General features: G+C 43.7%; 1 protein-coding gene across 7 annotated transcripts in view; it reads right to left on the reverse strand.

The window, feature by feature from the left end:
• The window catches only part of LPP (LIM domain containing preferred translocation partner in lipoma), a 312,873-nt gene that overhangs the window by 73,493 nt on the left and 221,830 nt on the right, over positions 1 to 17,550 (reverse strand). For all 7 annotated transcript variants that reach the window (XM_035334161.1, XM_035334162.1, XM_035334163.1 and 4 more), the window contains one exon: positions 7,489 to 7,612. In XM_035334161.1, the coding sequence (XP_035190052.1) occupies positions 7,489 to 7,612 (124 nt within the window). The remainder of the gene's footprint in view (positions 1 to 7,488; positions 7,613 to 17,550) is intronic.

The raw sequence follows: 17,550 nt of genomic DNA on the forward strand, positions 1-17,550 counted from the left end.
CTCGTGGAGATTCCCAACAAGGGGTCCTCCAGGTGCCACAATTTATGTTTTTGGTGAGGTGATGACGTACCCACAGAGAACCCCCCTGAGACCAGCCAGCTCATTTCATATGGGGCAGGAAGCAACCATAAGGTAGGTCACACTTTCGGTTCTTAATGACCGGAGTTAGCTACGGACTAATGGCCTGTAGACGAAGTCTTCACGGCTCATTATCAGTTCTTCAGCCATTTCAGTCCACATACAGTTCAGTTTGGGCATGTAAATTTATCATGGAACATGCTGGATTCCCTTTGAACTGCTTCTCAGTTCACGATAGAAAGATTGACTTTGTTTGCAAATACGAGCTATTAACTTTTGGGGTTTGAGTATTAGCCTCATCTTTGGCCAAAGTCTTTTCAGAAGGAGACTGAGCTTTGCTATCCATTTGTACAGCGCCTAGCACAGTAAGGGCCCTGTTGCAACATAAGAAATGACTTCCAACTTCACAGAATAATTTTTTTCATGCATATGTTCATTTTTAAACATGCTGAAGAAATCTTGTAGAACACCGCTGTACTTTAGAAAGACATTTCATTATCACGTTTCACTCCTCTTCGAAGACACCAGGAAATTGTCAGCTTTCATTTTCTGACTGTTGCTTCAAAAATAATTCCATTCGTGACCTGAAACCCACCTTTGTTTCACAGCACATAGGTGATCATCAAAATTCCCTTTGCTAAAATGCCAGCTTGGTACTCTGCACTTATTCTCCATTAAATGACTTCTGCATCAAATCAGTTCTATTTAAAAGTAAAAAATATGTCTCGATTGACTGCCAGCAATTCAAGCTAAACGAGGGACTTAAATACACCAAGGTTGTCATGCTGCCTTTTACCTGCTTCAGCTGGCATTTTATCACCTACAGCAACAACGGGTAATTTTATTTTTGATGCAAGATTTAGACCACATCTGTGAAGCAGCGCTGGTCTCTGAAGTGACTGTACTTCAGAAACACTCATGATGCAAAGTCTCGTCCACTCTTGGGTGGATACGAAAAGAAAGAAGGGAACACGAGGCTCCTGCCTCTTGGCACATGTGGGTAGCAGGTGCTCAGGGCTTACAAGAGTGCAGCCTCCCCTCAATCCTGACTGCTGCATCTGCTCGATCTACATTAAGAGATGTAATGCTCAAAACTTCACAAGACTCAGATCCCTAGCATAAAAAGATATGGGTGCTTGGCTTTCCAAAACATTTTTCCCACAACTACTCCAGAGTAGGATGTGGACTGCATCACTAGCAGGAACGATCAAACTTTTGCAATCTTCTGAATGCTGAAGAGCAACTTAAACCAGTTCACAGGCTCTGCATCCTTGTTTTCTCATGCCTTACTTACGGCTGGAGATAAATGCATGCAGACATGGTATGCTTTGCTCTCCAGCCACTCATGGGGCTCCTCTTTCTCACTCCCCACTTGGAACTGTGGGCCAACTGTAGGCATTGAGACTATCTGTATAAATTCACTCTCAAACCCCTACCTGCATTTGCTGTTCCAGCAGTCACAGAACTCCCTGAAATAAAGTTAGATGCGGGTGGCAAGCACTGACAGAAGTGAGACTGAAGAAACAGGCTCTGAAAGCCATTTACCAGGGTAATTAAAGCCCCTGGGGAGCAGAGGGAGGATGTCTCCCCTTGCGGCAGGCCACAAGAGGGCAGCTGGATGCTGATGGTACTGCACCACGACCTACCCGAGCGCAGGCTGCTCCCAGACGCTGTAGCTTGAGCATAAATGCTAGAATATGGCTTGAGCATAAAAGATAATAACTTGAACTGCAGTGGAGAAAAGGGTCCCCATTATATGTATGCTCTTCCTGCTTTTGTGAGTGGTTACATAACGGAAAATGACCGTCGGATCATCAGTCGCTGAAAATCTAACCTACTATTTTCTGACCCAGATGTTGTTCAGATGAGGACGTATGCTCTCTTGCACCAGAAACCCTGCCTTTAAACAAAAGACACGATGACGTATTACGTTACACGGCAAAATTACAATGCAATTGTGCTCTTTTAATAATAAGTAGCATCTTTTAATAATAACCTTTTCAGAAGAACCCAGCAAAATACATCGACTTTCATTTTCCTTTTCTGGTGGTAATTCAGATGAAACTAAGAGGCTACCTGAGCAGGCAGAAAGGGGATGTCTTGCAGAAATACTGAGTGAAGACACAAATGTGATGCAGACCACGTATGGTTTAGAGACACTAGAACTGTTTAGCCCACAGAGCCATGTCAGGAAACAAATACACCACGAACTGAAGGAAGCCATACCTGCACAATCTAGTGAGCCTTCTCATCTTCAGCTCAACCCATCACAGTCTTTCCCATACCTTACTTGGTCTGCTACCTGCTAACCCGTGCCCTGCTCCTCAAGCAGCAGAACCAGGGGACACCATTCTGACATCAGCCATTCTGACATTGCGCTTAGTGCAGATGCAAAGCCAGTAGGTGGCAAGGTTGACAGAACCGTGACAGGTTCAATCCTGGTGGCACTTATCGTTCTTTACTGTGACACCGCATCTCAGAGAACTGTTGGAGATGAAGGCTTCTCCATGGGGGATACTCACAGAGCTGCTGCTGTGAATCAGCTCCTGTCTGAAGGACTAGGCACATTAAGTGCACTGAAAATTGGGTGAAAGGGGAAAAATGGAGTCTGCAGAGGTAAACTGATCTGCTACAGGTCTCACAAAAGGTCACGATGAGAATCAGGAAAGGAAGCCAAGCATCCTGCTTGCTGGCCTTGCTCCTCACCATGCTCTGCACCATCTCTACCATTGCTGAAGTCAGGACATAAGGTAAATATGAAAGAAGAAAACTACCTCCTGAACTGTTAACTCTGAGACAAATTGAGGTCCCTTTATTGCACAAATTGAGTATTTTCAACAGGCCCATCTCAGTATCTCTCCTCTCCCTGTGTGCATCCCTACAGTACATTGGAACGACAAGAGGAGACAGCTGTGTTATCAAGTACATAAACTGGTGGCTACTTTGGTAGCTCTGAGTGCTTACGGTAAAACGCCAGTGAAAGTTTCTTCCCAGCACTTAGGGAAACTCCTCTGTTGTGGGGAGTGACTCAGCTGGGACATAGTCCAGAAGGCAACAGGAGATGAGGGGCCCTGATGGCAATTTTCCCGTCTTAATCAGCACTGACTGCATGGCGATAGAGACTGATAAGCTGCCAGAAGTCATTTCTTTCTATGAGATTTGAAACGGTGGTCCAGAACAGTTGTGATCTTTGTGTGTGTGTGTGTGTTTTAAAAAATGCAAAATCAGGGCTGTAGTTCCCCACGGCGGCCAACAAATTATTTTGATAGTTTCATCCTAATCTCCTGTAGATCTCCGTTTCTCCTCCTCCACCCGTATTCAATTTCCACTCCACACAGTATTCTATTTTTCCTTCAACGTGCCTATCTGTAATCACGCATTTAGCAATGGGAAGAGCTATGACAGAGAGAAAGCATCCTTACAGCACAGTGCATAACACGTGGGAATCCTTTCTAATAAAAAGGGATTTGATTAAAGTCTGCCAACTACCACAGATCAGCAACTGAATCAGCAGTAAAGAGTAGCCTAGACTTAGGAGACTTCAATTTGCTGATCTGCCAAGGACTTCCGAGGAAAAGTCACTCCGTAAGTCATTCTGTAACCTATGAGAGGGTAGAAGGTGATACAGACCAAAGATCAGAGCTCTTAGATGTAGTATAGTAGAGTGGGCTTTTAACAAAACTGAGTAAGGCAGAATAACCAGCATGCATGTTTAACTCCTAAAATATATATATTTTTAATTGTGTTACTCAGTTATGATGCTTATGTGCTTCAACCTTGCCTTGCCAGTGGCAGCTAGAGGATTTCCCAGTGAGTAGATCGTGGTGGGGCCCTAAGTCTAGGCAACAAACAGCTGCAAACTGTGATCTTGCTGCTCCAAAGTGTGCCTACAGCATGCTGCTTTCTGGCTTACCATGCACCCTGGCTCCTCAGGAATGCAGAGTGAACCCTGCCATGGTGCCAGCTGTGTGCGCTTTGGTCAGCAATCGCTGGCTAGAGCAGTTTCCCCATCTCTGAAACCACCTTCAGTAATTTGCACCCAGGGAAGCTGCAGTGAGGTGCTGTGGTGAGCACAGACGTGATGGAAGTGCGGGTTGTCCTGCTCCTGAGCTCAGCTCACCCAGCCTCCAGCAGCACCAAGCTGGTATTTCCAGGGCAACGAGCCTTTAGTGGCTTCTACTCCTCTTCCCTCCCCAGGAGCCCCCACTCTGCCCACGCTCAAACAAAATAGCTTGATTGCAAACCAGAGATACAGAAAGTGAAATTGCAGAAGGAAGATGGTTACAGAAAAGACCCCAGAGTGCTGACGGGCCAAGTAAAATGACCTTTCTCCAGCCTGACAGTTCAAATGTAATTATTCCAACAAATTATTTTCATGACTTAATATAACGCCTTGCAGCTTTCTAGCAAGGTTAATTAGATTCCTCAATTCAAAACCTATCTGTTCTTAACCAACTTTTAATATGCTGAAATCCAGTTTTCTAAATTCAAACTAATAAAAGTGATTAGCTGACAGCTATCTGGTATGCTACAATTACCATGGCATTTAGACCTCAGGCAGAAGATATTTAATGCAAATCAGAATCAATGTCTCTGCCCATTTGTCCTTTTTCTGATAATTGTATCAATGTGCCATGTGAATCTTGTACAATCCACGCTACCATGCTAAACAAATAAAGAACAAAGGCAGAGATACTGGTTCAGACAGTTAACCAAAGTTGAAAGACTCTTTTTTTCCTCCCACACTTAATTTCTTCCTTCCGCATGAGCATGAAGTTGTGGAAAGGCACTAGGCTGACAGCTCAAGTAGATGGGCATTTAGCTCTCACATAGCCAGAATTAGTACAGAACTCCTGGCCCGTGCTTGCCATATCAAAAAGCCTCAGCCATTGTGATCCCAGAGACCATTTTCCCCTGAGAGCAGCTTGGGCTGGAACAAACCTAAGAGGATGAGGGCAGACCACCTCTTTGATTTTATCCAACCATAAAAAGCAGTTGTGCCCCAGGACTGCTGGTTTTGTTTTGCGTTTTTCTTGGTAGGTATATAATTAGTTGTGGCTATGCTTCCCAAATTGCTGCATGGGGCACAGCATGCTTAGAGAGCTGACGAGGAGTTCAGCCCGACACGCAGTTCATCTGCACATCAAGAATGTCAAGGCTGGAAACCGTTTCAGGGATGGCCTTCAGTGGCATAGATTTAATGCAATTAGGTCAGTCAGGTGCAGCTTGTAATTAAGCATCACCTGCCCAAGATAGGACTAAGGTTGTTGGGTTTTCATCTTCCAGCTTGCATCATGCATCATCACTCCATCTTTGACCATGCTACTGCTTGTAACAACATCACTCTTAAAACTTCTGTATGATCTGGAGGCTCCTTTCCATCTCCTGTTCTGCAGAATTAAGAGCTATTGGCATGGCATTGGTCTGACCTCCCATCTGATAGCTAAATTGATGACCTAACACTGAGAGACTTTATGTTCCAACCCTCTGAGCTACGCATCCTTTTTGGAAGAAAAGGCTTTGATGTACCACACTCGCAAACGGAGCAGAGCCATCTTAGTGATACATTATTAGTCTGCAAACCCCCAGCATTTCAGCTTCATAAATACAAGTGCTAAACAAAACTAAAGCTCCACTTCAGGAAGCAATTTCTGAGCTGTGAGGAAAATTAATCACTAGAACAGCTTATCAGGGTAGGTGGTTGACTCACCATTGCTTGAAGTCTTTAAGATAAGATTAGATTTTTTTTTTAAGTCATGATTCAATCAAGCTTTCTGGGAGAAACTGAGAGTAGGACATTGGGCTGTATAATGGTAAGGTCCTTTCTGACCTTGGATCTTGTGAGTCTTTGAATTCTTTGTTCAACTTGACTACTTTCTTGGGCTATAGGAAGAGTGGGGTGGGCTTCAGTCTGGCTCCTGCCACTTACGGTTCTGCATTAAGAAAATGACTGCAATCAAATCTCATGCTTTAGGGCTTCAGCCGTTTGCCTGAAGGGAGCAGGAAAAAGGTTTCTCCTTTTTGCCCGCCCACGCTAATAGCTAAATACATGTTATGTTTGTTTGGTTGCTGCTTCCCTTTTAAAACATCAGAGAGTGAACGCAAATGGGTATGGGGCAGAGACGAAGTCAAATGCAGCAACACAGAAAATGCTCTCTGGTTATCTTCCCTTCAGCAAGTTGTTCTTGCTTACATCTCAGATCTGTGCTTCTCATCAGATCTGATGATTGCCGATGTTTACAGAGAGGACATTTTGGCTGTGAGGTGGAGGCCATGGAAAGCAGAGGGTACTGATGGAGCATGGGGACTGATACCTACCCCATCTCACAGGGTAATATTTATCTGATGAGAACATCTCGACCTTCTCATGTAATCAGATCCTTGTCACTGCCAGATCCTGTTTATTAGCTAAACCTTGGTCCTACCTGTCTTTCGATTACACAAAACCACTGAAGTTTCTTTAAGCCAGAAATGCTTTTGTCCAACCAAAATCTATAAAGAACAGACCTACGGGGCAATCTAAATGAATTTTTTCAGAATTGCTGAAATAAAGGAAGGCAAAGAAGACAAAATGAATGGCCTCCCCTAGCATTTAACTCTACAAACTAAAGCAGTTTGTTTCCTAACAATTCTATCACCCAAGCCTGTAAGAAACTAAACACACAGACAAGATATATCAAACATGCCCAAGTCTCTTGACTTTAACGCAGAGTTCAGCCTGTACCACCTGTGTTTCATGTAGAAGTAAGATACGTATTTTATCCCTATAGATGTCTGAGATAATTCAGTTATACACCATTTCAAAAGGAAATCAACTGCTTATCTTTTTGCCAGGCAAGGAAGATGACATGGTTATACTCAATTGATTATACTCAATCAGTTCAGATTTGTCTTCCTCATATTTGCTGGACCCAGTTCTGGGCTAACGGGTGTCCATATAAAACCAACCTGATTGACTCAAACTGGGTTTCCTTTTAATCTATGCCAGCATAGAGAAAATGAAAATCCATGCCTCAGGAGCAGAACGCATTTACATTGCCAGGCTTTCTGCAGAGGCAATGAGAAGGGAGGAATGGGGCAGGTGGGCAGCATCGCATGCAGCACCTGAATTCAGCCTGGTAGTACAGAAGCTGGGTACAGGTGGTGTCAAAATGAAACAGACATTAAAAAAATTCACTTTATATCCAGGAAGACTGTAAACATACAGCAAGCGAGCATGAGATTTATGCTGAAATTACAGAGGAATTCCTATGGATGATTACACTTCCAGCCCAAGCATGGAAAGCAAATCTATCAATAGGAATGTCACTACATTAATAGTGCAGCTGTCAGGCTTTCACGTTACCAAACCTAGTAAATATAGAAAAGGGCTATGGACAGACTGATTCAACGTGACACAGCACTGCTCACCAAAGTAGTCATCAGAGGGAGGATTCTCCATGTCATACAGCATTTTCTTGGTCAGATGTTCCAGCTCATCCTCAGGCCTGAAGGCAGGAGTGCTTGATGCGGGTCCAGAGCTCGGATACCCACTCTAAAAAAAAAACAGAGAACAAACAGTCTGTGATGTGGTATAACAGAATTCCCCTCCAGTAAAAGGGTCTATTGACTGTTCAGTGTTGAACTTCATTCTTTGTCTTTTTGCTTTTTTTTAAAACCCAAGGGATTCATACAAGTAAACATCCCATTTAATGTAATGAAAATGGACTCCTAAAAACATCCAGTGAAGTGCTATATATCCTATTAGAATGAGAAGTACTCTGTGCCTCATAATTAGGTGTCTACTGGGTAGCACATAGCAATAAATAAAGAAGAAAATTATTCCAAGGATAACTTGATACAAACATTTTCCAACGCTGAAAAAAGGCTTTGGAAGCTTTTCAGTTTGGATTTGGCAAAAGCTTCCATCATTTAACAATGCAATAGAAGAGATGCTAGAACAATCATTCCTACAGCGGTGGAGTATATAGACAAAGGCAGATAATTCCAAGCTGCTAGTTATGTTCTCTTCTTGTTTGTTTTGACACAAATCCCGCTGTTAACATTAGCGAGAGCAGGAGCTAGTCCACAGATTTTTAGTACTGGGGATACAAAGGTTTTAGTATGTGCTTAAAAATTGAGACCTCTTGGCCTTCATGTGCTAACAGCTGGCATTAAATATTTAAAGTCTGTCTCTGTGAGTCTTCTCCCTGGAAAACAGCAGAAGTACAGGCATATTTTGAGAAGCACAGAAATAGTCGCATGCCTAAGAGTTTCTTAGAAGAAGCTAAGTTTGGTGTTTGCAGCGAGAAACTCGGTCATTTCAGGATTAAAAAATGCTGACAGAAGCTTTCCTTGTGTGCACAGCTTTCTTGAAAGACTTGCATGGGAAAACTAACTTATTTATGAAATGCAGTATTTCAGTACAGGAAGTTATTTAATTGATCAATTGCTCTCTTCATCAAAGATTGGACCTCATATATGAAACTTCTGAACATCAGCCTACAAGGAAGCACTTTTCATGCTCTTTACCTATTTACATGGGGAGAAAATGTAAGATTGTCAGAGTAACAATACACCGTCCACCTCTATCTAGCTTACACAGACTAGACCTTATACAGATGACACCTGAAATGACGAATCCTTATTGAGCCAGTCATGTTCAACGAGAACAGCAGCCTTAAAGCACTGCAAGAGAATTAGCTAAATGTTTTCACTCTTCTTTCTTTCAGGCAAGAAAGAGATTTCAAATGAGACATCAATCAATGCAGAGGTCTCCAAACGGTGCTTAGCAATAATATTTCAATCATCCACTCCAAGAAACCAAACACTTGCACGTTCCTGACCTTGTCGCATTTATTTTTCTAGGGCCTGTGCTAAGCTGCACACCATCACCCCCCTTTGCTTGTTGACCTGACCTACCTCACATGTGCTGCACCCAGGAGTGCAGTAGCATGAGCGCACTTCTTGGAAGTGCTGGATTTGCTGTGCACACACAATAGGACAGCTGTACCTGCTGCCTGCCCATCTCTAACGGAGCAGCACTGCACAAAGGAAATGAGTGGCACAGTCTCCTGGAACAAAAGGGCACCTGGAAAAAGCCCCAGGCTGGATGAACGTCCCTGTAAGGCTGTGCAAGCTCTGTTTGCCATGTGCCCAGCATCCATGACTGAGAATACCCATTGAACCGACCATACATTCAGGTTTTCCCAGGGATGTTTTATTTTTCTGCTGAAGGCTTTTTCCTGAGTAATACTTAAGGATTTTGTACCCTAGTCCAGGATTTCTAGATGCCTAGCAGTTGTTCTGAGTAAGCTCTTGAACATCTGGAAACTCGGAATGTCCGCACATAGCTCGGTAAACTCTATTGTACAAATGCAACCACGCTGTGTTCGGGTTACCATAACATTTATTTATTTATTTATTTATTTATTTTCAGACGGGGAGGCAGGCCTGTATGATGCACAGGGCTTGCACTTGCTTTCAAAGTCATGTAAGTGCCGCCTTGGTGGGATATAGCATTTTGGTGTGGATAAGGCCATGCGCATGACTAAGAGTTTCAGAGCCAGGTACTTGACCCAGCATACCCAGATGCCCTTGGCCAGTGTTTTGTGTCTGTTTTTAGAAGGCTAGTTAACAACTGCTTCATTAGAAATAAAAAATAACATAACCCTGAAAAAAAAGGGTTTATTAATAAGCCAATTAAGGCTGCCAGATATAAAGCATTTAATCTTGGAAGAACAGCATTTTTTTCCTTTGCTCTCTTGTTCCTAAGAGCTGATCATGAATCTTGCTTGAACATATATTTTAACACTGCAAGTGCAGCCAAGGATTTATTAGCCTGAGAAATCAATCTGGCAACTGAGCATCTTAAAATATTATTCCATCCTCTTTCAGTTTCCGTGCAGAAAGGAATGACCATTGCCACCCCATTGACCAGGACTCCTTCCCTTTTCACAGAGAGGATGAGCCCAAGCTGATGATGGCTCCCATCCCTCTCTTCCCTGTTAGCGATCGCCAGCGTGGCATGAACGCGTGCAAGCACCACGCTCCAGCCTCTTCTGCTGGGCTCTGTCCACACAGCATCTAAAACATTGCTTTTACCCTCAGGCCTGATAACATAAATGGACCAAAACAGAAGGCATGAGCTGCCGTCTGTTCACAGAAAGGGAAGCAAGATGCATGGAGCTGAAGTGATTTGCCACACGCGGGCTCTGAGGCAAAAACAAATCCATGCCCAGGCTGCTGCAAGCCCCATCCCCATGGCTTCAGCCGCAGAGTACTTGGGCCAGACTCAATGTTGTAGACATGCTCGTGCTGTTGTCCAACCCAAGGGCACCCCACGTGCAGACACCATCAGCACGTGCCTCCTGGCCCCGGTGCCAGCCGCAGCAGGCGATGTGTGACCCTTCTCCTTCACGCCAGCTTCCCACTTCTCCAGATCAGGGGGCCGACTCGTGTCTGCTTCAATAGGGGCTCTGGCTGTAGCATTTAAATTGAAAGACCCAAACCTGCAGATGTGCAGACCTGTCTGACTTCCTCTGCGTTTGGAGGCCACGTAGTCTCACACACACAATAAATAGGCTGCTCTCGTATTTTATCTACACTGCAGTTTTCCAAACTGGGCAGATTTCTTATCCGGTATCCACGATCAGCAAAAACATCAAATACGAACCACAATGTTAGAAATCATTTTAACTTATTTTGATTAAAATGCTACGCTTTTCTGACCAACATTTAAGCAGTGACAGGCACATCTTTTTTCTCTGAGCATGGCACATGCTGACTATATGCCTCCAGGAAAATGCACTTCATGCATATGAACATGCTGTTGAGTTTGCTGGGACATGCACGCACACAAACAGAGAGAAAAGTGTATCCTTAGTGGATCTAGAGTGCTTGTTTCAGCAAAACAATTTCCTTCCTCCTCCTTTGTTAGGTCAGGGTAAAAATATAACTCTGGCTTTCCTTACAAAACAGAGCTATGTTGTTTATTAAACTTCCTCTATTTTTTCCTGATCTGTGCCCTGATCAAGGCTGTCTAGAAATCCAATTTACTGTCTGATCTAGCAGAGTTATCTTCATGCATTCTCTTTTCTCCACGATGCCTCGATGCACACATTAATGGATGCTGCCTGAGCTACAGAGAGCTGTGGCCTGTGCCAAATGGCAACCTGGCCTTCCAGACCCTCCAAGCATCACTCTGGCTAATCCCAGCAATATCAGAGATGATCAACTGGCTTACAGAACAGAGAAGAGCCATGGACTGCAAAGAGGGACCATGCTTTAGGAGCAGGAGCACCTGAGTTTAAGCTTCAAGCCATCAAATACAGAGCAACCTTGGGGAAGAGCGTGACAATTGCAGTTGCCTTTGCAGATGCAAATGCTTTCATGAACAAACACTGTCCTGTGTGCTTAATTAATGGCATGCCTAGCAAAATGCCAGCACCCCTAGGGTTAAACCCCATGGCAGAAAATATCTCCTGCTACAAACGAAAGGAAGTGAGTTAATCGCTTGTGCCACTCCAAGCACTGCAACAGCATCTGGCTCATCTTCCTCATTAAAGTTCAGTTCCTAAAAAGCCAGGTCAAAAGAAGCAGTCGCATGGAATGGCTGCACAATTATTTTGGTACATGGAGTTTACATTTGCTTCAGCACTTCTCTGCCTTGTGCTCTGTACTCCAGACCTCACTGGTCATCAGCTGCCTGGTGCTCTGCTGCCCAGAAAAGGGAGCTCTGGAGGCAGTGCACTGCATCCTCCAACACAAACCTTCCCCACCCGCACATAAAGGTCTACCCGAATGGGTAAAAATCACAACTCAAGATCTACAAAGACATCTGAAGATCACGCTGTCATGAATGCGCCATCACTCAGAGTACACTGTATGTGGTCATTTTTCTTGTCCATTTGCAAATGCTGTAGAAGTTTCTTCTCTCAGAGAAAATAACTTCAATTATGTGTTCCCAATTACAGAAACGTGGAAATTATCTTCTTTTCAGAAGGTAGAATTAGCCCAATTTGGAATTGAAAAGCAGCCAGAAACATCTCTCACTGATTCTTACTTTCCTTTTCATTTTTTTTTTCTTTTTGTTCATCTGCATGAAGTTAGCACTTTCCTTTCACTTCACTCACCAAAACTGATCATCAGTTAAACAAACAGTTAAATAACATCTCAGCACATTTTTTGTTCAATGGCCTGACAAAGACCATACTTTTTCATTTAAGTTATTGACTGTCCAAAACAATCGCAAACTTTCAGACCAAAAAATTCAGTGTGGTGCCACATCTCTCAAGAGCTGAGCTCCCAAAGAAATATCAAGATTGCCTGCAGCTGTAATTCAGTCTGTAATTAAGGCCAACTGAACCCTCTTACAGAGGAGATGCACTGGAAAAAAAATATTTTAATTCTTGATTTATTTTCCCAGTGACAAGTCGCAGCTGCCCAAGTACATACACATTCCTGAAAAGACAACTCTGCCTAGATTTCTGCCGCACACACTCCTGGGTTTACTTCTTGGAGAACCATTTGTCAAGTCCCTTTGAAGAAGGTGCCATGCACGCAGGGACACCCACCGATCTCCTGAGACCTCCTGTCCACGTGAGCGGCCTGAAAACACAAGTTTTTGGGCAGGCAGAAGAGAGGTCTCCCCTGGGATGAGCCGGAGCAGGGCAAGCCCTCGGTCCCCTCCCAGGCCACGTGCCTTGCCACCGCTTCCCAAAGCAAACCAGGAATCCAGAACGGGCAGCTCTGGCAGCAGAGCCCTCATTTATTAAACACTGGCATGCTTTGAAATAGGGCAGTTTTGTAACTACTCCAAAGCTCTAGAGAATATTTTTCTTTATTTTTAAACTTCATTATTGTAACTCTATCCGCACTTAGTTATTCACGCACATTCCCAGTCCTACTCAAATCCTGCTAAGCTTCTCGTTTCAAAAATCTCTTGTGACAGTGTTACACAAAATATGGGTAATAATAATAACAATAATATAAATACATTCCTTCTGTTTTAACTTGTCCAGCCCGGGATTCTGGCCAAATGCCTCTTTTTCCTACACTTTGAAACAGGGATGTGGACAGGTGGAAGGGGAGGCATCTTGTCTGATAGTTTTAAAAGCCAGATGACAGAACCAGAATGCAAGATCATTAAATAGCTGAGAAGTTCCCAAGCCTTATGAAAATTAGAGTGCCTATTTTGACTACCTGGAATCCAGCTTTTAGCTCACAGTTATGAAAACCAAGACTTGGTCTCCGTGCATTGATACCGTATTCAGCAGGATCACCCTAAATAAACCTTAGCTACCCTGTAAAATGGGTCTAACGATATTTCTCCGTTAATTAATCAGTGCCTTCAAAGCTCTCCAAGCTTCTGTGATGCAAGCAACTCTACAGAGACTGCTTTATTAATCATCAAGCACGGTAATAAACAAGCATGACTGTTTTGTCCTTGGATTGTTTGCATTCTATTATATGCAAACAGACTAAATAGCTTTTCTTGCTATTCTTCATGTTCTCGCTTATGTTTTGAATGGGGAAGGGCTGGCTGTTTCTGCTAGGTGTTACCGAAGTTGGATAATCTGTAAACACCGCTGGCTGGTGCTTGCTTCGGCGCTGAGCATGATTGTGTTAAATGACAGCTTCCACTTCTGCTGTGGAGAGTCATTGTTCCTGCTGGACACTGCGGTTTGTTTACAATACCCGGGGTTAACAGGAGATGAGCTGGGCTTTTATGGAGCAACATTGGCTGTTTCTAATTAGGAAATGCAAGACAAACAAATCTCCAAGTAATGCATCTTTGACGTGATAACATGGAAACAGCAGATTTAAACTGCATTTCAAGTAAGAACACCTATACAGCACTACATATTTATGCCCCATTGCTGCTTAAATGTATATACAGAAACAAGTGCAGCAGTGCCCGATCTTACCTGGGGCCTCCTGGCTCTATCATTACACAAATACGCTTTACCTGTCAAGGCTTATCTCACACAGAAAGGGGAACAGGCTATTTCGTTTCATGTTTTCCTATTAACCCTACTTACTTGGGTGGTGGACATTTTCGTAGCCAGGAATTCAAGGCAGAAGCTGGATGGCACTATCAAGAGGGTAATGAAGCATCACTGCTATGTCAGTATACGGATAAGTAGACTGCTTTGTTTTAGCCCTATGTTTTTGGCTGTAAGACCTTATTCTGCTTCATAAAATTAGATCAGGAAGACCTATGTTTACTCTTCTATTTGTTTCAAGATAGAAAGGTTTATTCTGCTCTAGCTGCTTGCCTTGCCACATCTCTTTGGGCTCAGAGTCATGTACTCTCTCATTCCTATGTATCACCACCAGCAGCAAAGACCCTATAGCCTGTTTATCAACTCCCCTTCTCTTGATGTCATAATAATGTAAGCTTCCAGTGGGTGCCTTCAAAATGTTAATTAAGCATTGTATTTACTGCTGTCAGCAGCTCAAAATATGCATTTCAGAGCAGGATCCATAGCAGATGACAGTCTCAAAGCCTTAGTCCCAAGCTGCATAGGCAAGTGCTGTAGATGGGCTTGAATTCACTTTTTGTCCTCATGGCTACACACCTCGGGGTACATAGTACCATCTAGGAGTTCTTGTCTGGGGAGATGGTGTACAGAACATTGCTGTAAATCCACGCTAGCACTACTGAAAGATTTGGGCTGTGGGAGACTCTGGTCACAATGGCTGGCACCCTGCAGTGGCTCGTGGTCTCCCACCCAACCAAGCCACATCCCTATCTCATAGGTCAAGCACAGGGACACACCTGGTGAAAATGAGAATGCTCCAAAATTCATAGTGATGAAAAGAGATGGGTTTGCTCTCATCGGACACAATTAGCCCGAGCAACTCATCACCACAATAAAACCGCTTAAAAAAAAGACTCTCCTTCCAAACCCCATCCTTCCAGAAGCATCCCTAGCCCACAAGGAAATAACTGAGCTTTGCTCTTTCTCCAGTTTTTCATTCGTGAAGCACTTCACCAAGGCAGAGCTCAACCATTCTCGCAGATGACGAGAAGCGACACGACGGGCGTGCGTACACACGCCTCGGGTGCAGTGCCCTCCCTGGCGGACCACAGCGACGAGGGAGCTCACCGCCATTCAGCAGGCGGTGACGGGGGTTTGGCAGGGTGTTTGTGCAAGGAGCACCACCTGCCCTGCGGTTCAGGCTCGTCGCCCGCTGAAAAAATACGCTGTCCCAGCTGCAGTGCCTTATCAGGTAACAAAACCAGAAGTGTTGGGGCATCACTTGTTTCAAAAGAAAAATAAATCTCACCATTTTAATGGTACTAATTTTGCATGTGAAACTTGCATTCATACTGTATTAACAGTTTAAATATAGCTTTCTTGCCAGATGCCTGAATATGCTAGAAAAGATACTTAAAATATGCAAATGGGTTTCTGTTTTAATACACAAAGAAACCTAAAATCACATCACTTTCCATCATCAAGACAGGTTTCAATCTAAGCTTTTTTCATGTGAAAACTATAACAGCAAACAAATGGTTAACCAAATGTGTTTAACCCACTATCTGTAGTCTCACTTTTAGTCAACTGTGACATGGGCCATTACACTTCCCAGGACGCCAGTGACTTAAATGAAGACTACACATTTTGCTTAACATTGAAAGACTATGTATTTATATATGTATATAAATTACAGTAAGAAAAAAAGCTCCTCAGACTGGAGCGGGCACTTGGTTCAGCATCCACAGGATTGGAGGGCAGGATTCCTGGATTTTATCCTCAGCAATATGCTTAACCAGTCTGATCCTGCACCCTGCTGTTTTAAATGGTCTTCATAATGCTTGGCTGTCTCAAGAGAGTTTGAGAGCCTCAATGAACTCATGATTACAAAATGCTTTGAGATCCTTGAATGAAAGATGCTGAATGAGTACAAATTATAACTATTATTAATTATCTTTGGTTGCCAAGTTGTGCCTCCTTCCACTCAATGTGTCTACATTTTGTCTTGTAAGATTATAATGTCTTCAAAAGAAACACTGCTCTCCCAACATGCCCCTCAGCTGCCCAGGAGGTGTCTTGTTATATAAATAAAAGCTGTAAGAATAATATTAGCTAAAACAATAGTGTGGCAAAAGCAAATTATATTCCTGCAGCACTCAGAAATGTCTTCCTTTTCTCAGGACAGGAAGATTTCTCTGGTTTACTCATGTTCTGATCCCCAAATCATCTCTTTCCCTCATGTGCAGCTGCTTTCTCCCTAAGAGCTTCGCTGTTTTTCTTTAAGGTTTGCACAGACCCCATCTCTTGAAGCATTACTGCATGGTCCCGAGCCCTTTTAACAACACGAGTTCGAGTTCCTTTGGAAAGCGGATGGGGAGCTCCGAAGACGTCAGAGAGCGTAAGCACTGAGTATGAGTCTTCATTTGACTTTCAGCCTCCCAGGTGACCGAGTCAAGGGAGAGAAGGCAGAAACTTAACAGACTGTCCAGACAGCTGGATTCTGCCCAAGCCGTATAACTGCCTGGCTCCTCAGCCAAGCCACACTTCAAAGGTGACAAAATACATCCAAATTGATACCTTTTCTAGTGATGCAAGAGAAAAGAGAATTTGCAAATAGTAATGAGAAGACAGATTGCTATTCTTCAAAGTCAAAGGACAGCTCATTTGCTTGCACCTCAAGACGGTGCGGTGAAAGATCATGGAGAAGAGTATTAAAAGGGCAGTGAAACAGCTCAAGACAATATGTAAAGCAGTAAAGATCAGAATTCATTCCCTAATTTCTGTCTCAATTAGACTGTCTCTATATTTTATCCCATCTACGTGGATGGCTGGATGGTTTTGTTACTGAATTGCTTTATACTGAAGCTTTATTGCATTTAGAACAATTAATTCTCCTCGTGAAGAGCCCTCTCCAGGTACCTCTAGATTGCCTGAATCCCAGCTCAGCCATCTACCATCCCATCAAGTACCATTTGCAGCGACCATCTGCAATTTAATTCAAGCAGAACCATCTCCCTGGACGTGAGTGGTAACTCACAGCAGCTCCCATACACCACTTCTACCAGCAAGCGCTGGCCCCTCTCCATCTCCAGCCCCAGCTACGACAGCGGCCTCTTAACAAAATTACCTGACTGCAGTTGATCGTAACGAACGGTCATTAAAAACTTTTCAAAGATCTCTCTCCCTTTTGATGAAACAGGGGCGTCCATGAAAAGCAGACGGTTTGCTTGCAGACAAAATGCCTTTTGACTACGTTATAGCCAAGGAAAGTGTTCCGCAGCTAGCTTGTGGTGCAGCCCGCACCCACGAGGCATCAGACGTACTTGCAGATGCTTCTGTGATGCCGAGCACTATCAGGCAGAGGATACGACACATTAGCAGTAAGGAACACGGTGGTGAGACTCAGCAGTCCCATCAGGAGCAGCGGGAGTAGTGCACAAGACAAGAAGCAGGAGAGAGTGAAAGGCTGCAGTCCCCAGGGCGTTTCCTCTCAATAGCCTCACTGCTC

This window comes from Oxyura jamaicensis, chromosome 9 (assembly GCF_011077185.1).
Source record: "Oxyura jamaicensis isolate SHBP4307 breed ruddy duck chromosome 9, BPBGC_Ojam_1.0, whole genome shotgun sequence".
NCBI lineage: Eukaryota > Metazoa > Chordata > Aves > Anseriformes > Anatidae > Oxyura > Oxyura jamaicensis.